Source organism: Bactrocera oleae, chromosome 4 (genome assembly GCF_042242935.1).
Source record: "Bactrocera oleae isolate idBacOlea1 chromosome 4, idBacOlea1, whole genome shotgun sequence".
In the NCBI taxonomy this organism is placed as follows: Eukaryota; Metazoa; Arthropoda; class Insecta; order Diptera; family Tephritidae; genus Bactrocera; species Bactrocera oleae.
The window spans coordinates 61319757-61341823 of record NC_091538.1 but is presented as its reverse complement, the minus strand read 5'-3'; the positions used below and the strand labels follow the sequence as shown (position 1 = coordinate 61341823).

The following is a 22067-nucleotide window of genomic DNA, read 5'->3' as shown; positions in this document are numbered from 1 at the left end:
TATATTGCCGCGGGAATCCCTTATACTTATGTTGTAGTCCATCTTAGCATTTTAGGATGTTGCAAGCGGTAGTAACAGCCAATAAAGAAGGGATGGATCAACTATTAGCGTGAGTTACTGTAGTCAAAAACATAAATATCTGTTGACATCTATGACATCACCCGCGCTTAAAATAACGTTCTAGTTAATAAATAAAGAGAGAACTAAACAGATGTGCAGTTAATTTTTTTTTTTCTTTTCGCTGGTTTCAGTTTATCGAATTAACTTTTAAACAAACATGAGATCTTATAAAACCTATGAACAAGATAAATATTTCATAAACAATTATTTTTTAATTCAAAAACAAAAACAAAAAAAGCTTATTATTTATCGTCTCCATCTCAATGTTGACTCAACTGTTCATTAACTTTCAGCACGAAAACATCAGATCAGAGACACATAATTGAGTTTATCGTGTGAAATCGAGTTCAAGGTCATATTGTGTTTTGAATATACCATGCTTTAACTGAACCAACTGACCAAATAATCAGAGTATTAAGTTCATGATTCCAGATTCAGTGATGTCAAATTAAAATTAAAATCTTTCACATTAACGGTTTTCGGTATTGTAGTGTTAAAAAAGAGAATCCAATCCAAGTTGAAAATTGTGAATTTCCGAAAACCTTGTGGTGTGTTAAATACCTAATATATATAATATAATAATAAATTTGACTAGTATAGGCACCAGCTCAAATATAATTTATTTTCTCAGGAAATTTACTTACGTTCCGCCAACTATATTCGATATGTAATTAGTGTTGCCTTGTCCTTGCTCACATTCCGACATTTTAATTATTTCTTTAACATATGTTCGAGCGCAAGGAAAGCTCGAAGGTAGGAGCCAATAAAGCGGCCAATTGTTTAAAACATCTGTCGCTTACCCACGGGAAGTCTTGCCTTCAGTAAATATATATTTTTATATATGTAGTAAAATACAACGTAGAATCCTTTTAATAAATTTTGTTATATGTTTAGTACCTATGTATACAGATAGATAAATTAACATATAACGCTTTCAAAGACAATTGAGTGAAGTACTTTTTTTTTCTTTATTTTTCAAACGATGATACGCAAATAAAGTTTTTTTAATTAGTCATCGCAGCCACCTGTAGTGAAAATGACTGTTTGGCAGGTGCTTTTCTCAGTAATACCTTCTTAAAGTTCTTCAAGTGACTTAAGGTGTTGAAAACTTTACATTTTAAGATCCATAAAAACTTGTAAGAACCATCCTTCTGGAACCATGTATAATTTAGACCATTTATTTTGACGTGAAGAACCAAAACGTCGCTCAACTTTTAAGACGTTGGATGCATCCTTAGTTCTACAAAATGAAGATCCTATATGCTTTCGCTTTACATTAGACAGTAACTTATTTTTTTGTTTTTGGCAGCAAGAGAATCTGTAGAATCTACTTAGTCTATTTCCGCACAGAACACGAGTTTTGGAAACTTTCCTGATTTTCCAACGTCGTTCGGGTGTAAATCTGCTTTGTAATTCATCAAGTTATATTGAACAGAAACGTCAAACGATATAACAACAAGTTTGACAGCTATCTGAAAATTACATATGTAAAATATAAAAACACTTAGAAACTGTAATTCCTACGTCTAAAATTTCATATATCAATATGAATTAGATTTTTCATTATATTTCCATATATCGTAAAATCGTGATATTCCAAAAAAAAAAACACTTTGAATCAAGAATTAAATGCCAATGTAATGCAAATATACAATATATGGTATATATATATATATATACTTGTATGCAGTATATAAATAATACAATAACAAAATGTGAGAATACACCCACATAATTAAGGCGATAGCGCAGCATGGAACGCAACAACTTCAGTTTGCAGAAATATATTTTTGTTTTGATTTCCATGGAATTCTGCACTTATTCATTGCACTAAATGATCGGCTTGAATATAATAATATACAATTATGCATAAAATGGCAAATAAGGTGGTGAATTTAGACACATGTATTTGGTTACAATATACGATATGCCTGTACATTTTATACCATATATAAGTAGATGTACGTCGAGTTTGAGATAAGTCCGAATGTTATTCATATTTTAGTTTAACTTAAACTGGATATATTTAGTTTGTCACGAAGTTTATAACACCCAAAAGGAAAGGTCGGAGATCTTATAAAAAAATGCATATATAATATATAAATAATCAGCTTTACGAGACAAGTCGTTTTACACTTGTCCATCAATTTTTGAGATATCGACCCTAAACTTTGCACACGTCCTTTTGTCCCAAAGAAGCTGCTCATTTTTCGGAATCGTCCATATCGGACCACTATAGTATATAACTGCCATATCAACTGACCGATCGAAATCTTGTCCTTGTATGAAAAACTCTTATATATTTGAGAATCGTCACGAAGTTTGGCATAGTTTATTGTATATATATATATATATATAAAGCAACGGTACAATTCCCGAAGAAATTATTCAGATCGGACGACTATATCATGTATACTAAAAATTTGTTTACCAGAATTATAACAATATTATTAATACTTAAAAAATATTGAATTTCGATAAAGAAAGTTTTAAAAATGTATATGTACATCATAATTTAACGATATCTGAATGTTTTTTATTTTAACAAGGAGTTCTTAAAAATCTCAAAAATATTTAATTACTAGATTACAGAATATATTTTATAAATATTTTGTTCAAATTTTAATTTTTCTAATTTTCATCTTTTTAAATTTTTCAGGTTTCGTCACATCCTTAAAATGGCCTTAACTGTGTCATTGCGTCGCGTATTATTGTTGCTTTTGATGGCAACGATATTCATACTGATGGTTTTGTACTGGAATCAGGACGGCATGAAACCACAATCGTTTTTAGTTGAGAAATCGATGAAACGCCGAGCTGATATTAATAAGCGGCCACCAATGTAAGTTTAATATTTAATTTAAATTATATACTTCCATTTCTGCAACACAAAAATCTGAAATTTCACTAAATTCCTTTCCCCGCAGACCTGACGAAAAACTCTGGACCTATAAATGTGAAAATGAGCGCTGTGTACGACGCACGTATCCCACCAATGATGGCGTCGGCGCCGCCTCAGATCGTCGTATACCGTTTATGACATGCGCCATGACTTGCGGCGAAGTCAATATTTGGCCACATCCAACAATAAAGACTGCCATCAGTTCCGTATCGTTGAAATTCACCATGGAAGATGTACAACTGCGCATGGACACACCGCACAGCGCTGTTGAAACGCAGTTCAAGCAAGCATTCGCCTATTTTCTAAGTGATCTTCGGCGCATACAACGGCTACCGAGTGCGGAAGAGAGCACTGATAATGTCGGTGGTGGAGTTGGAGGCGGTGTTGGTGGCGCTGACCGGGCAACGGCTACGGATGTTAATTCGGGTGGTCGATCACCACTTTCCGAACAGAATGCTGCTTATCAGCAACAACAAAAGCAGCAGCAACAACATCATAGTAGTCGCGCACGACGTGACACTTCCTATGCTGTCCATCAAAATACTGACGCACATGCTGGCGCTGCTGCTGTGGGTGTTGCTGACGATGGTGATTCGGAGACGGCGGGTGCTTATCATCATCGGCACAAGCGTCGTCACATCGACATTGGCAGAGCGCTGGGCAACACTTTGGGTGAGAATATGGCACCAGCGGCTATTTTGAGTAATGTCTTCAACACACGTCGCCATTGTGACGTGGATACGCTGCTCGTGCAGGTGGAAGTGCATAAATCGGGTGAAATTAATTTGAGTTTGGATACCGATGAGAGCTACAAGCTATCTGTTGCACGTAAGTAAAGAAAGATACTTTCAATTATTGAAGTTGAAGTGAAACATTTGTCTTAGATAAAGACTTCTTTGAGTGCCTATAGAATTGTTGTTGTTGTAGCCGCAGAATTCTGCCGAGTTGACAGTCCTTGGCCGAATAAAATCTGGGTCCGTTCCGGTTACGTAGACCCGACTGTTGTGGGAACGGTGTCGATAGAATTCGTTTGGTTGGCTTGAAAAGTTCCCGTTTCCAGTTCATTATTGTTTCGAACTTTTGCCATTAAAAAAAAATACAGGTGGAATAATTGTACTTGGTGCGACGCTGCGTAGTTCTCTTGATATATATAATTCGCGTAATCAGCTGATTTATAGTATATTTTTCTCTAAAATTTTGTGAAGATTTTGTATGTTTGCTATATACTATAACAGTCCGATATTAACAACATGTTCGGAGATTGTAAGGTAGAGTTATATTGTTAAACAAAAATGTTTTTCATTGTCTTAGACAATAAGCTGTATTAGATTTCAAGAAAAAATCGCGTTATATAAAAAGGTTGCCTTACCTTGCCTTGATTTTGAGCATCTTCTTGAGGAGAAAACAACTTGTGCCAAATTTCACATCGATATCCGAAAAGCAGACGGACAGACAGACGAGCATGGCTAAATCAACTCAGCTGAGCGTTATGCAGATCACTTATGCATATATATCTATATTTGTTATCGGATATCCGACGTTTTATTCAGAGTGTTACAAACTTTGTGACAAACTTTATATATAAATAACCCTTAACGATTCCTTTATTTTATTTTACAGATGAACGTCGCACCGTTAACATCCACATCACAGCGAATTCATTCTTCGGTGCACGCCACGCCCTCTCCACACTACAGCAATTGATTTGGTACGACAATGAAGATAATCTGCTGCACATCCTATCGAAGGCCATAATTATAGATACACCCAGATTTCGTTATCGCGGTCTTATGTTGGACACATCGCGTCACTTCTTCTCTGTCGAGGCCATTAAACGTACCATTGTCGGTATGTCACATGCGAAACTCAATCGTTTCCATTGGCATATAACGGATTCACAGAGTTTCCCTTACGTATCGAAGAATTTCCCCGAAATGGCTATACATGGCGCCTATTCGGAGCATGAAACCTACACATTCGAAGATGTGCGAGAGGTGGCGGCATTTGCGCGCATTCACGGCATACAGGTCTTACCGGAGATCGATGCGCCGGCGCACGCTGGCAACGGTTGGGAGTGGGGACCAAAACGTGGCCTTGGCGAATTGAGTTTGTGTATAAATCAACAACCGTGGAGTTTCTACTGTGGCGAACCGCCATGTGGTCAATTGAATCCTAAAAATAATAATACTTATCTGGTGCTGCAACGCCTTTATGAGGAATTATTAAATGCCACCGGTCCAACGGATTATTTTCACCTTGGCGGCGATGAGGTGAATCTAGAATGCTGGGGTCAGTACTTCAATGACACCGATTTGCGTGGATTGTGGTGCGATTTTATGCTCAATGCAATGACGCGGTGAGTTTTGAAATTATATAATACATACTTACATGATTATAAGTTGTTTTCTTATTTGCACTGTGTTTCAGTTTGAAAATCGCCAATAATAATGTGGAGCCGCGCGTAGTGAGTGTGTGGTCCAGTGGTCTGACCAACACCAAATGTCTTCCAAGCAACCGTGTTGCTGTGCAAGTATGGGGTGGCAGTACGTGGCAGGAGAATTACGATCTCATTGATAACGGCTTTAATGTGATATTTTCGCATGTGGATGCCTGGTATTTGGATTGTGGATTTGGCAATTGGCGTTCAACTGGTGAGTGTACATTAGTGATGGTGAAATAATTGTGTGTCGCATATTTCCACATATTTACAAGCATACATATTATTTATATCCATAGGCGAAGGTGCCTGCTCGCCGTATCGCACCTGGCAGAATGTCTACAAGCACAGACCATGGGAGCGCATGCGTCTCAATAAATCGCAGCGAAAACAGGTAATTTTTTATTTTTTTTTATAAGTATTCATAATACATCAAAATGTTGGTATTAAAAATTGAAAATGATTAATTAACTTTACTCAAGACATTTTAATAAGACTGAGAACATATTCCCATACACAACACGAAACAACACGTTTCCTAGGACTTCAATGACAATCAATACGTACCTTACCACCCAAGCGGGAACTTGTTAACCGCCACAACAACAATAACTGAGAACATATGTTTAGTATTCCTATAGTCTATTAACTTATTCTCTTGTATCGAAAATAATTATTTCCGTCCCCTTTTTAGTTTTGGTAAATTGGTCAGTAGGAGAGACATCTTAATAAATAGTTGAATGATATAATTTAATATGGCGAAATATGAATGAGATCTATATCACTCATGTGGTCAAATAAAACAATTATAGTGATAAAAAATTAAATATCCCAGTGGACCTAAGTAAATATGGTACCTTATATATATATATATGATAATTTAATATCAATAGAGTAACTTGTGCGCAATTGTTGCATGATTATACGCAATAAAGACATTTCCTATTTTCTACATCATATTTGTGCAATTTTGAAGACATCTCTTTCTGTCTGATGCGTCCTTATTGAGACTATTAGTAAAACAATCTATATGCTGTTTCTTTTTAGGTATTAGGTGGCGAAGTTTGTTTGTGGACTGAGCAAACCGACGAATATCAATTGGATAATCGATTATGGCCGCGTGCTGCTGCGCTGGGTGAAAGGTAAATTTCCTACTATCACTACTTAAGTGTAACAATGTTACTAGAATTTTAAAATGTGCAAACATTTTAGGTTATGGAGCGATTTGGAGGATGATCGCGAGTTCGATGTTGTGCCACAGGATGTCTTCAAACGTATGTCCGTGTTTCGCAATCGGCTGGTCGAGCTGGGCCTAGAGGCGGAGCCAATATTTCCTAAATTCTGTGCGCAACATCCCGGCGAATGCATTTGATATTACTACTAAATGCCGAACTAAGCAGCATTTGTACATATGTATGTACGCGTATACGCAGGTATATATAAATCTCGAATTACTCAGTTTGGATCGATTTGTGCCTAAACAGTGTAAAATTCATATTCAAGCCGGAGTTGTCAAAATTTTACATTTTGATTTTTTTTTGTATTGTTTTCAACTATAATTTTTGTTAAAAAGTTACACGATTGATATTAGTTCTAGCATAAGATTAATAAAATTAGTCAATGTAAATCTGCTATATAGCTGGAAATTTATAAAGCTAATACCATAACATTTGATGACAAAGAGGAAAGACGAAGTACAGCAGTTTTGTTAATAGGAAGTAAGATGTCTATGAGGAAATTGTGGGATATTTATATACTCGTATATGTATCGTGTTTTTTAACATCTATTAGTGCAATTGTTTTGTATTTAACTTAGTTATTTTTATTTAAACCCATATACATACATATTTACATAAATTATATTTATAATATTTTACACTGTTTAAAGAAAAAACCTGCAAATTATTTGGTTTATCAAAAGCAATCGAATATTATGTATCGCATTTACGCACATACAACAATGCATGTAGATTATGTTCAAACGGGTCAACTAATTCAATACTTACTTTATTTTAAGCTGCTGAAAGACAAAATTTTTTGTAAACACCAGGGTTGCGAATTTTGTAATTCAAAATTTTTAGATTATAAATTGAATTTTCAGTTTTTAAAAAATAAAAATGGATGTCAATCCAAGATGTTGGGGCTAAAAATTAAAAAATCAAATTTATATATCAAAATATCGGAATTAAAAGTTAAAAATCTAAAATTAGAAATCAATTTTAAATTCGGTCCTTGAGGTTAGGTTTTTTTTAATTCGATATTTGGGGTTAAGTTTATATTTTTTCAATCTGGTTTTCAAATGTTAATTCAATTATTATGCCCTGAACAGGGTATATTACGTTTGTCACGATGTTTGTAAGCAGTAGGAAACGTCGGAGATCCTATAAAATATAAATATAAATGATCAGCGTGACGAGCTGAGTCGATCTAGCCATGTCCGTCTGTCTATCCGTTTGTCTGTAAATACGCGAACTAGCTCCTTCAATTTTTGAGATATCGTTATAAAATTTTGCACACGTTCTCTTCTCCCCAAATAGCTGCTCCGCCGATATCGGACCACTTTAGCATATAGTTGCCATACAAACGGAATGATCGGAATCAAGGGCTTGTATGGAAGATTTTTCATTTAACGTGATATCTTCACAAATTTCGCATGGGCTATTATCTGAGGCAATTATGTAATCTCCAAAGAAATTGTTCTGATCGGATAACTATAGCATACAGCTGCAATACAAACTAAACCATCGGAATCAATCAATTTTGTAACTAATGTTTTGCATTTGTGAAGGGTATTATAGCTTTGGTGCAACCGAAGTTAACTTTTTTTAATGCCTTATTTGCAACCCTGGTAGGCACATATAAGTAAGGGATTTTTATTATTTTTTATTTTACTATATAAAGAATTAATTTTAATGTGTTGAAGTACGCATACGCGATGATTGTGATATGGTACATACATATATGTGTATGTGTGCACATACCTACATGACATATTACAGGACAACAACATACAGTGTATTCACACTATGATTTCTATGTACAAACGTATCTTTTTGAATTACCAGCGAAATTTTAAATATGTCTAGCTGTTATTATTATAGAATTGTGTGTGTATGTCTATTAATTGAGAACTCTATGACAGTTATTAGATGCATATAAATGAAAGAAAAAAAAAAAACATAACCTCAAAAAATGCATACATTTTAGACCAATACAACAAATGTTCTATAATTTTGTTTTTCAATTTACGCTCTGCAGGCGTAATTGACACGTGCTTAAATGCTGAGGATAATGACTTGTAACTAAGCAAAATATATATCTAATACATATTAGCATAAATTGAAAGGGGGAAAGCTGCTAGTTTTAAGGGATTTTTAGTGATACAATGTGACCTTATTTGGAAAAAGTGAAAATATGACAAAAAACCTAATTAAATAAATTATTACATCATAACACTGACATTAACGCATAAACTAATTGAATTGTGTTTATGAAACCAACGGTAGTTGTAAACAAAGCTTTACGCATATCAAAAATCATTCACTCGAAAGTCATGAGAATTAATATTTAATAAAAAGAAAAACATACTCAATTTCAGATTTCTTATCTACAAGTATTACCGATATTTTAGCCAATTATGCCCATTTAGCAAGCCAAAAAACAAAACAAAAAATTACTGAAATGTTCTACCGTCAAATGTCTGTTCAAACATTTTCGCAATCATAAATGCACATAAATATGTATGTAATTATGTATTTTTTCTCGAATGCCTGTATAGTTTTAACCTTTATATTCTTAGATAGGTTTCAAGCGGCATCTGCGCCACAAATATGTACGTATGTTTATTAAGCATTCATTTATGCGGTTATCCATAGCCTAAATTATATAATTATGGTTTTTTGTAGCTTTGCGTATAATGAAAATAATGATATTAATTGAAAAAAGAAGCATAATATTCTCATTAATAATGAATTGCATAATAAATAATGATTAAATTATAAATATTTATAATATATAAGAAATAAGTTTAATATTTAAGTACTGGTTATACAAATTGACTTATGTAACAAATTTGTACGTACAAAATATGTGCGAATTGTATAATCGTAGGCAGTCGGATATACAGTGACACTGTTTTCTTTTTTTAACAAGCGATAAATTGTAATTGTAGTTGATAAATAAAGTACTTATTAAAAAGAGAGACATTCGATTTTGTATTTATGGTGTTAAAGATTATTGTTATGAAAGCACGAGCGTTAAGTAGTGCTATGATTTAACGAGTTAGATTCAAAGATCCACTTGTGAATTTAAAAAAATTGATCTTGCAAATAGTTTCGGAGATATAAGCGTATTTGTAAGAATTTTTTAGCTACGTCAGTGTTATCGGTTCCCAAAAGTCGAAACGCGTTTTTATTGAAATGCTGTATTCAGAGTCGGTGAACAAAATTTCTGCAAAACGGCTGGAGCGATAAACTTGATTTTCGCACGACCTTTTTAAATATATTTATCAGGTAATTATCAGAAGTATAAGATTTTAAGATAATTATCAAAAAGATTCAAAAATATAAGTTTTTTTTATAATAATATTCATTTATAAGCCACTCTGCAGTGTAAATTTGTTTATAAAAATCGATTTTTTTGGAAAGCCACCTTTTTGTTAAAGATTAAAAATTCAACTGGTCCTTCGATCATTATCTATTATTTTCTGTATTCATCTATATTTATAATAAATTCGTTAATGGATCGGCTGCGACTTGCAAGTGGATACAACCCCTTCAATGAAAAGCAGATTTATTATACGACTAGCTTTTTCCCGCGGCTTCGCTCGCATCGAATCCATATTTGTGTTATTTCTCTGATTTACGTGTTTTATACATTTATGTTTTCTTTCATTTTTAATTTTTTCGACAAACAATCATTTCTGCCAAACTTTTTTTTTTCAATTTCAAAATTTTCAAATTTATTTTCCAAACATATATAAACTTCCAAAATAATTTTTTTAATAATCCGTAAAAAATTTATAAATTTTGTAATAAAAAGTATCCTATGTTCATTCTGACACCTCTAAGAGTATATGTTCAAAATTTCATGATGATCTGTTAAGTAGTTTTTGCGTGAAAGCTTAACAAACAAACGGACTTTCGCATTTATAATATTAGTATAGATTAACAATGGTTAATTATACACTGAACAGTTATATTAATTTTACCACGAAGTTTGTAGCACACAGATGGAAATGTTAGAGACCCTACAAAATATATATGTGTATATAAATTATCAGAGTGGCGAGCTGAGTCGATTTTGCCTTGTCCGTAAGTCTTTCTGGATATACGCGAACTAGTCCCCCAGTTTTTGAGTTATCGATCCGAAATTTTGCTCACTTCCTCTTCTCCCCAAGAAGCTGCCCTTTTGTCGGAACGTCCGATATCGGGGCACTATAGCATATGATGAAATACAAACTAAATGAACTGAATAAAGGTATTGTAACGGAAAACTTTTTAATTTGACGAGATATCTTCACAACATTTGGCAGGAATTAATGTCTAAGACAGTGATAGAATCCTCCAGAATTTTGTTCAGATCGGATCGCTATAGCACATAGCTGTCATACAAAGTGAGCGATCGAAATCAAATGAGTTTTTTCATTTGATGAGATATCTTCAAGAAAATTAGTATATGTTTTTTTTTAAAGCAATGGTGTAATCTCCAAAGGAATTGGTTAGATCGGATCACTATAGTATATAGCTGCAATACAAACCGAGCGATCAAAATCAAGTTCTTTTTCTTGTTTTTAATATAAAATACTAACATAATTTTGAATAGACGTACTATATATAATATATCTCATGTGCTTATATTATATTATTTTACAAATTACCGTTATTTGAAAAAATAGTGTTTAATAACGTACATTAAGTAATTTTTAATTTTTTGTTTAACAAATATTTCTTTAGAAAGTTTTACTATAGCAGCAAAGAAGGTTCAGGTATTTCAAAAAAAAAAAAATTGTTCCTAACTAGCTCAAATTATACTTATGTACATTATTATATTCACAAATTTAAATTTTTCTATAATTATTGCAATTATTACTGAAACAAGTAAGGAAAGGCTAAGTTCGGGTGTAACCGTGAGACTAGGGGAAGCTCTGGACTGATTGCATTAACGTTTGATATTACTCAAGTAAACTCGAGAATATATTTTCATTCAAATTTGTGGATATCACTCACACACTAATCGACATATTCGCATAAAATATGCTAGACTAACGAAAACCATTATAAATAGTATGTGGGCACTGGGGTAAATTGAGGACCGATTTCACACATTTTCCGCATTACCTATGCTATACAAGTAGTATATTCAAAATTACATGCTCACGGTTTAAAAGCCAAGCGGAAGTTTAAAAATCTTATAAAGCATATAGGAGCTTGGAAATATAGTGACACGATTTTATCCAGTTTTGATATTATGACAAACTCGTATTATCATCAGAAATAAATGCTATCGAAGCCTCACAGATTGACCAATATTTAAGGTATTATGTCAAGCGGATGTTTGTTATCCTCGATTTTATCCATTTTTTTCATAAGAATACACTGTTATTAGGAAAAGAATTTTTCTGTATTTCAATAAAATGTCGTACATATTTACCGATATATGCGTAACAACGTCAAACAAAAGTTCGAAAATCTTTATCACATATCAAATATATATATGGTAAGTTTGGCACAACGGCATGCTATTATCATAAAAATATTCTCTTTGAATTTCAACACTAGACCTCACATATTAAACCATATTTTTGTTAAAAAGTTAACCATAGGCACCGCGATCCACATATTCGGTATATGAGGCCTTAAAAAGTTAAAGTCTGACTTCGACACGAATTTAAACACGAGATGGAAAACATAAATGTCACTAATATTGCAAAGAACTTTCTACAACAATGTCATTGCCTATCAATTGAAAAAATGTACAATGAAAGAATCAGATTGAATTTAAAATTGTTGTTTATAGGAAGTAGGCGTTGTTATAGTCCGATTTCGGTAATTTTCGCAGCGCAATATACGAATACTAAAATATTGTTATGAAGCATTTCACCTCAAGGTGGATGGTGTCATGCCGCCTGTCCAGTTTTGATCATAAGTTTTAGGTGTTACAAACAACCGTTAGGTGAACAAAACTGTAATACTCTGTAACAACATGTTGCGAGACTATAAAATTGTATGGAGTTGCAACATTGTGCATTGTAGCCGAGTGGATTATGTACTTGACGGTCACAAAATATTCGGTTTTTTAAACGTCAGATTGCCGGAAAGAACCCTTACACAATATCTTAGCACAATTATGCTACAACAACAACAGAAACCACTGTGATTTTATCCCTAATCGCTATGACTAATCAATTTCTCCAAAAAATAATCATTAATCTGACAACTCGCAATTAATATATTATTTTATTTCTTAATATTTCCTACAAGTACTTACGTTTCTTAGTTTAAAAGCGGAAACAAAGCAAACTTCATTCTTAGCTTAATAATTTTTTTTTCATTTTCAATTTTTGTCTCACAAAACACATGAAAAATTTAATTTTAATTTTATTCATTTATTGCCTTTGAAAATGAAAATTTATATACTCGTACTGATTTTATTTGCCGCGCGGGTAAGTATACGAATAGCGGCACTAGCTGAAACATTCATACACTTAAATGTGTTTTTTTTCTTCTTAGTTTCTTGCGGTGCATAGTGATGGACGACTACATACGTGTGACCTCGATCTTGTTAGCGAAGAGGGTAAAGAATATTTTAAACCACTGTCGGCTAAATTCTTGAATAATAAATGTGCTGATATCTTCGCAAAGAGAGGAACAAATGGTGCTACGTACAATTTGTATCTGGCTGAAGCGAATGCATTTAGGGAATTTATTATAGCGATTGAAACTTATGAGGCAAAAAAATCTGGAAAAAAATTGTGTGCGAACAATGAAGTAAGTGTACTTAGGGTTCTTGTTTTTTATTTGTACACAATTACACATGCTTTAGAGGGTGCAATTTTGCTCCGTTCTCTGTTGGTCTTGGTTGTATGTTTATGCTAGTTCCTCAGTTTTTGAAAACTTCGAATATATTGTTTTGATCGGTTTACTATAAAATGTAGTGATCTAGATTTAGCTACACATATACATAGTTGCTATAAGAAATGAACCTTTAAAGAGTATTATATCTTCGGTGCAGTCGAAGTTAACGTTTTTTCTTGTTTTATATACAATACAATACAATTATCGAATTCTAAAAATAAATATATTGTATATATATGTACATTTGTGCCTTTAATTACGCAAGTAGTATGCCCTCGACATCAGTGAACGACAGAAATTCTACGAGCAAGTGAATTTGTGTGACTGCTACAAGAAGAATAATCAAGAAACTTTTCTCCATTGTCTCATAGAAAAACGAAAAGAGTTGACAACTATAATAAATAATGCTAACGACTAAATTAATTCATATATTTAAAAGCTGTATAATATACAATACAATTATGCATACAAAAATTTTCGTACTGAATGCGATTTATATATGTGAAATTTTTAGTGAATTTGTAATTTTTCAATTTTTATAATATATGTACATATGATTTGTTTAAAATATTTTCTTAAATAAACGGTATAAAATATAATAACATTAAAAGAGCGTTTTAGTGCCCAAACAAGTGCACAAATACAAGGTGCGTTCCAAAGTAAACAGTAAAAAAGTAACAAAGTAAACTCTAGTGGCGCCATCTATATTTCGACAAGTGCGTTAGAATCTGCTATCCTTTATCGACTTCCAGTAGAAATTTCATGACATTTCATCTATTGGAAGTGAGGTTATTGCGTTTTAAGTGTCAGTATGTTTTTGTCATCGGTGCGAAAATGAGCTTCGAACAAAGAGCCAACATTAAATTTTGTTTTAAAATTGGTAAAACTTTTACCGAAACGTTTCAATTGATGAAACAAGTTTATGGCGATGATTGCCTATCCCGTAGCAGAAAGCATGAGTGGTTTCAATGTTTTCAAAGTGGTCGTGAGGATATAAATGAGAAATGAGCCGAAATCCAAAAAATCGCGCCTAGAGAAGTCAAAAAAGAAGACAATGCTGATTTGTTTTTCTGATTCCAAGCGTATTGTTTAGAAAGAATTTGTTCCACCCGGCCAAAACGTTAATGCGGTATTGTACCTTGGAGTTTTGAAGCGTTTGGTGCGCCGTATTCGACGTGATCGGCCCGAATATCGCAAAGATGGAAGTTGGCGTTTGTTGCACGATAATGCGCCGTTTCATCGATCGACGCTTGTGGCCGATTATTTGACCAAAAATCACATTTTAACAATCAACCACTTCCCATATTCACCTGATATGGCACCGTGCGACTTCTACCTTTTCGGAAAAATGCATTTGCCGATGAAAGGAAAGAGTTATGCCGACGTGTAGGCATACCGGACAACGAGCTAAACACTCGTTCGACATGTACTTGTACATACTATACTACTACTACATACTTAACTAATTTAAATATCTATATAGTTATTTTTATTGAAAAATGCAAATGGTTTTTACTTCAGAGTCCCTTCTTGAAGTTGATCCGGCAAATAGCTTTGGAGATTTGAGCGTATTTTTAAGAATTTTTAAACATAGTGTAGTGAGAAACGATCTCAAAACTTTAAATGCATTTTTCTCGAAATTCTGTTTTCAGAGTCGGAGAGCAAAATTTTTCTAAAACGTCCTTTAATTATTACCCCTATTCTTCTATAGTTATAATAAAACGTCTTAGCATTGGATTTGACTTGAGATAATTTTAAGCAGAACAATCTTCCACACAGACAGACGCCTTTTTACAGAGGTCCTCCTGGACCTAGATCAGCTACGAGATCAATATAATCCAAAACTTTTCAAAATTAATCGCCTATTTTCAAAGCACATTACTGTTTTTTTTTTTTTTGCAAATTACGTTTATATTAGAAGTAAGCTTGTTTGTTACCTAAATATACAAATTTTTAAGCTATCGCAATATGTTGCACAGAGTATAATAATTTTGTTCACCTAACGGTTGTTTGTATAACCAAAAATGGGCAAAATCGAGAAGGTATAGAAACAATTTAATGAAGTGATAGTGAATATAAAAGTGATATAGAAAATTCATTATAAATCGAAAAAACGCACTTTAAATTGTAGAACTTTACAGCTTTAAATGCAAATATCTCAAAAACTATAAGTTTCGCGCGGTTATATCTATATATCCTTGATCTGGAGCATACCGCCCACTTCTATTTTACTTCCGAAAATTGGAGGAAAAAGTTGTACTTGAAAGTCACAAAATATTCGGTTTTTTAAACGTCAGATTGCCGGAAAAAACCCTTACACAATATCTTAGCACAATTATGCTACAACAACAACAGAAACCACTGTGATTTTATCCCTAATCGCTATGACTAATCAATTTCTCAAAAAATAATCATTAATCTGGCAACTCGCAATTAATATATTATTTTATTTCTTAATATTTCCCACAAGTACTTACGTTTCTTAGTTTAAAAGCGGAAACAAAGCAAACTTCATTCTTAGCTTAATAATTTTTTTTTCATTTTCAATTTTTGTCTCACAAAACACATGAAAAATTTAATTTTAATTTTATTCATTTATTGCCTTTGAAAATGAAAATTTATATACTCGTACTGATTTTATTTGCCGCGCGGGTAAGTTTACGAATAGCGGTACTAGCTGAAACATTCATACATTTAAATGTGTTTTTTTTCTCCTTAGTTTCTTGCGGTGCACAGTTATTTATTTCCAGATTTCTATACGTGTGATTTTGATCTTATTGATCCCAAGGAACAATGGAGGCGTTACCACTTCTCTGATGATTGTCTGAGTATATATAAAAGAAGGCAATATAGCGATACTTACTATTTGTATCTAGCTGAAGCGCATGCATTTAAGAAATTTACTATGGCCATAGAAAATTATGAGGCGAAAAAATCTGGAAAAAAAATGTGTGCGAACAATGAAGTAAGTGTAATTGGAGTTCTTATTTATTTGTGCACAAGTACGCATGCTTTAGAGGGCACAAGTTTACTCCGTAAACGCTTCCAGTTTGTTTGAACAGCTGGTCTAGCATTAGATAGAATGAATCGAACGCAGTTCACATACATACTCTGTTCGTCTGTTTGTTTATGCACGAGCTAATCTCTCAGTTTTTGAAAGTTTGGTTAAAAGTTTTGCGCCTTTCACCCAAAGCATCTAGCTGCTCATTTGTCGGAACCGGCGATATCGTATCACTACAGCATATACCATAGCTGTCATGCAAACTGATCGATTAAAATTGGGTTCTTGTAAGGAAAACTTTTTTATTTGACAAGATATCTTATCGAAATATGGCACAGATTATTATCCAAAATACTAGAATGCGACAATCCTTGAACATTTTGTTTCGATTGGTTCGCTATAGCATATACGTTTTCAGATTAGCTTTACATAAACCATAGTGGCTATAAGAAATGTACCTTTAAAGAGTATTATATCTTCGGTGCAGTCAAAGTTAACGTTTTTTCTTGTTTTACATACAATACAATACAATTAGCAAATTCTAAAAATAAATACTATATATCATATACATACATACATATTTATCTGTTTAAATTCATATTGTGTCTTTCATTACGCATGTAGTATGCCCTAAATCTTAGTGAACGACAGAAATTCTACGATCAGGTGAATCTGGGTGACTGCTACAAGAAGAGTAATAAAACAGCTTTGCTGAATTGTCTCATAGAAGAACGAACAAAATTGACGACTATAATAAATAATGCCCACGGCTAGATTGGTTAATATATTGATAACCTTTATTATATATAAAACATTTACGAACTTAATGCGTTATATACATACATATGTACTATATGTGAAATGTGAATTTGTAATTTTTGAATTTTTTTTTTGATTTGTTTACTATATTTTTTTAAACAAACTTCATACAAAAATATAAATAAATAAGAACGTTTTAGCGCATACACAAACGCACATATATACATTATATAATAGTACATAGTTATAGAACATGTAGTTTTCAGATAGCAAATTGATTTCATTTTTATACAATCAAACATGTTTACATACATATGTATATGTACGAGTAAATGCTACATTGAGTTATACATACATATATTATTATAATATAGAATTTCGATATCTTTATAGTCATTAAAAAAGATTAAGGTACATAATGCCTTTGGCTGTTGTCGCATATTAATTAATAACCTAAATATATAAAGTACATGTAAATAGTATAGATTCAGCAAACATTGTGTTTAAAGCAAGCATTGTATAGTTTGACAAAATGGCACTCGGGAAAGTCTTTCCGGTTCTCGTTCACCCTATTGTTGCACATCTTCAAACAAAGTCGGTGCGTGTGTGTGTTGAGTGTTGATAATGCCGTTTCATAGAACTGAAGCTGTTGCTGTGCTAGGGCCTCACACAAATCATATACTCCTCAGTACTGTGAAAATGTGTGAAATATAAATGCAGAGACGAGAGATTTGTAATTTTTTCAATTAAGCACTTAAGCATGCAGTTCTTAAATAAATAATTTCTTAGAAATAAATACATTGTGTATGCATTTGGATCGGCGACACTTTCTAAAATTAAATTTCATCACTTTTGCAATTTTTTTTATTATTTATTAATAATGTATTGTAATAATTTGTCAGTCAGTTAAAAGTGTAAAATATATATAAATTATATTTTTTATGGTTGTAAATAAATTTATTTAACTAAATTTAATTTAATTTTTTAATTTAATTTAATACTTTTAATATAATTTATTTATTTATAATTTAATTTTTTTTTATATTTCTCTTATATAATATAGTTGTATAAGATTTTATACAACTTTATTATTATATATTTGACATCAACTGACTTAATTAGTTTTTATCTCTTTTAATTAATTGCTATAAATTTGAAAAAATAAATGCTTTCAACTACTTACTTAATTCGCAATATACATATATATTTTTTATTTTTTATCTTTTATATTTTTTTATACTCTTGCAACATGTTGCTACAGAGTATAATATTTTTGTTCATCTAACGGTTGTTTCTATCAGCTAATACAAATCGAGTTAGATGTAGAGTTATATATATATGTATAAACGATCAGGATGATGAGACGTGTTGAAATCCGATTGTTTTTTGGCACCATAAGAAGTTCATTTTTGTAAAAGGGCGTAACCCCACCACTGCCATGCCCACACAACGCCAATAATCGTCATAGCTCCAATCCATTCTCGATTTAGATTTTGCTGCAATCTCTGAAGAAATTATTCAGATCGGACCACTATAACATATAGCTGCCATACAAACTAACAACTATATGCTACAGAGTCCGATTTGACCAATTTACAAAGGTGTCATTTACTCCATAAAATGTAAAGAAAGGGTAATTGGCCCCAATTGTTAACAAAGGTTGTTGACTTCGCTAAATCTAAAATAGGTTGTGGACTTGGCTAAATGTAAACAAAAGGTTCATTGACCTCATAAAATGTAAACAAAGGGGTCATTGACCATATAATGTAAACAACAGGGTCATTGACCACATAAAATGTAAATAAGAGGGTCACTGACCCTTAATGTATACAAAGGTTGTTGACTTCGCTAAATGAAAAAAAATGGTTGTGGACTTGGCTGAATGTAAACAAAAGGTTCATTGACCTCATAAAATGTAAACAAAGTGGTCACTGACCTTGGAAAACCGTAAACAATAAGGTTATTGACCTCATAATGTAAACGAAATGTTCACTGACCCTAAATGTGAACAAAGGTTGTTGACTTCAAAAACAAAGGTTGTTAACTTCGCTAAATGGAAAAATGGTTGTGGACTTCGCTTAATCGAAAATAGGTTGTGGACTTGGCTAAATGTAAACAATAAGATCATTGACCTTATAATTTAAACAATAAGGTCATTGACCTCATAAAATATAAACAAAGGGGCATCGATCCCATAAAATGTAAACAAAAGAGTCCCAAATGTAAACAAATATTAGAGAATTGGTTAAATGTTAACAAAAGGATACCCCGTGAAGGGTATTAGTGCTTCGGTGCAGCTGAATTAACTTTTTTCTACGATAATATAAAGTTCTGCTATATCTGAATGTATTTCCCCTACTTTGATCTTTGCAAGTTGCAAGAGTTTAAAATGTTCGGTTACACCCGCTCTTTCTTACTTGTTAATTATTATTATCTTGCCATATCTTGTTACAGAGTATAATAGTTTTGTTCACCTAGTGGTTGTTTGTACCACTCAAAACTAATCGAGTTAGATATAGGGTTATGCATGGTATATATAAATGATCAGGATGATCCATAAGAATTTGGCACCATAAGAAGTTTGGTATTGCAGATGGGCGTAATCGGACCACTGCCACGCTCACAAAACACCATTAAACGAAAACTTATAAAATACCATAACTCAGCACTAAATTAAGATAAAAATCTGTAATTTGGTACAGGAATATACATTGGGGAGGGGCATTATGGTTTGAATTATTTTTTGAAAAATGGGCGTGGCTGCGCCCCCTTAATAAGTTTAATATGTATATCTTCTTAACCATTCCAGATATATGCCCTAAATTTTCACAGAATAAATATTTTTGACTCTTTCTTCGACAGTGTGAAAAGGGATGAAATCGGATGATAACCACGCACACTCACCATGTGACGGTTTTGTTTAAAACTACTAAAAGTGCGATAAATTAATAACTAAATGCGTCAGAGACATTAAGTTTTACATCCGGGATGGTACAAGGGAGTTCATAGGAGCCGATGTGAAAATTTAACAATGGGCGTGGCATCGCCCACATTTAGGTGAAATCATATATCTCCAATACAACTTGACCAATTTCAACGAAAACAACAAAAAAAACTTTGCACAAATACCATGTTAAGTCTAAAAATTGTCAAAATCGGACCATAACTACTCAAGTCCCCGTTACCGAATATGGGGACCCCAGTACCTGGTGCTAACTTTTACCGGAACTAACAATCAATCTGTGAGACATATTATTTCAATACGGAAAAATGCTCTTTCTATCAATAGTATGCTTGTATGTAAAAACTGGATTAAATCGGGTCAATAATTCTCTTAGCCCTCATATACCTTATCGAAATATTTTCGAACTTCCGGTTTACTTCATATCGGCCAATATGTGAGCTATCTTAATAAAATTAAGTGATTGTATTTTTTTTTATAATGATACATTTATGTGCCTTAAATGAGTAAAATCGCGTGAAAACTTGCCCTTGCTCCTATATAACTAATCACCGAATTTTCAAACATCCATTTGATTTTACACCATATATGTTAGTGATAATATGTGAGGTACCTTAATTGAACTCAGGGAGCATTTCATTTTGTTATATACCTAATAAAAGATTTTCAATATATAGCAGTCAATATGTAAGATATCTTATCAAAATTAACTGAACGTATAACATTGGATATGCTATACTTGTAGTTAAATGCCGAAAATATGTGAATATAGTTTACGAATTTCCCCAACTCCTGAATACTACATATATCGATTTTCGTTATTCTAACAAATCTTATACCGAAGATTTCGTTCAATATGTGAGTTATATATTTATAAAATTGCTTGAAAATATGCTCTCAGGTATACCCCAGCAATATCAAAATTAACTCAATCAGCTCATAACTTTATGTGTCGCCAATATAGCCTGTATAATAATTTTCGACTTTCCACCTAACAAAATATGTGATAATTTAAGACAATTTCGTGAACAAGTTTTCTTAAAAATTGTGTGGGAATATGAATGAAATTGGTCCAAACCGTATATCCCTAAAATAAGGAATTGCGATTCTCTGGTTGACGTTTTCACATCAGCTCATTATATTAAATTTAGCTTCCTCAGTTGAGTTTATATACCATATATCTCATTTGAAGATGATTTTATAATAATTTTAGCTAACGCTAAATAAAATATAGTTATAAGCCTATCATAATTAGGTCTATGACCTATAATATAGCTTAATAAAATACCCAATTTGATTGTAATCGATTTACGATTCAGTCGAATAATGAATGTTGAATTGTTTCGCAAAATTTCTCCTTACACCTGAACGTATTTTCCCTGCTATGATCCTTTCAAGTTGCAAGAGTATAAAATGTTCGGTTACACATGAACTTAGCCCATGCCTAACATACTTGTTTATTATTATTTCGTATTTCTTTAATTATTAAATACTTTTTTTATCTCTTGAATTTTTTTTTAGTTTCTCATATATTTATATTGATTTGTTTGGTTATTACTTTCTTTTTAGCTTTTTTTTTAAATATTTTTCTTATTATTATTGTTATCAATTCGTTAATTATTTTTTATAATTTTTTTATGTTTTTAATTGTTTTCTTTTTATATTTTTTATTTTGTATTTATTAACTTTTTTTATTTTATATTTTACATTATTAATTTAATTAAATATTAATATTATTTTATATCAATTATAATATTATTTCTTTAATATTTCTCATTTCATTAATTTTTTTATGGTTAATTTTCTTTTTA

At 32.2% G+C, this 22067-nt stretch overlaps 2 protein-coding genes and 1 long non-coding RNA gene across 6 annotated transcripts in view; 2 read left to right on the top strand and 1 right to left on the bottom strand.

The window, feature by feature from the left end:
* fdl (fused lobes) overlaps positions 1–9660 on the top strand; it is a 45278-nt gene extending 35618 nt beyond the window's left edge. For all 4 annotated transcript variants that reach the window (XM_014240270.3, XM_014240268.3, XM_070109326.1 and 1 more), the window contains 7 exons: positions 2780–2962; positions 3048–3850; positions 4643–5378; positions 5450–5673; positions 5759–5853; positions 6507–6601; positions 6672–9660. In XM_014240270.3, coding sequence (XP_014095745.3) covers positions 2799–2962; positions 3048–3850; positions 4643–5378; positions 5450–5673; positions 5759–5853; positions 6507–6601; positions 6672–6831 — 2277 coding nt within the window. In that variant the 5' untranslated portion in view covers positions 2780–2798 and the 3' untranslated portion in view covers positions 6832–9660. The remainder of the gene's footprint in view (positions 1–2779; positions 2963–3047; positions 3851–4642; positions 5379–5449; positions 5674–5758; positions 5854–6506; positions 6602–6671) is intronic.
* Positions 9661–13095: 3435 nt separating this feature from the next.
* On the top strand, positions 13096–13932 carry LOC106621409 (uncharacterized). Its single transcript, XR_011396127.1, has 4 exons — positions 13096–13122; positions 13190–13253; positions 13322–13447; positions 13800–13932. It is a non-coding gene; the product is annotated as an uncharacterized lncRNA (long non-coding RNA).
* A 3555-nt stretch (positions 13933–17487) lies between these two features.
* Dh44-R2 (Diuretic hormone 44 receptor 2) overlaps positions 17488–22067 on the bottom strand; it is a 63874-nt gene continuing 59294 nt past the window's right edge. The window contains exon 15 of the mRNA XM_070108881.1: positions 17488–17985. Coding sequence (XP_069964982.1) covers positions 17952–17985 — 34 coding nt within the window. The 3' untranslated portion in view covers positions 17488–17951. The remainder of the gene's footprint in view (positions 17986–22067) is intronic.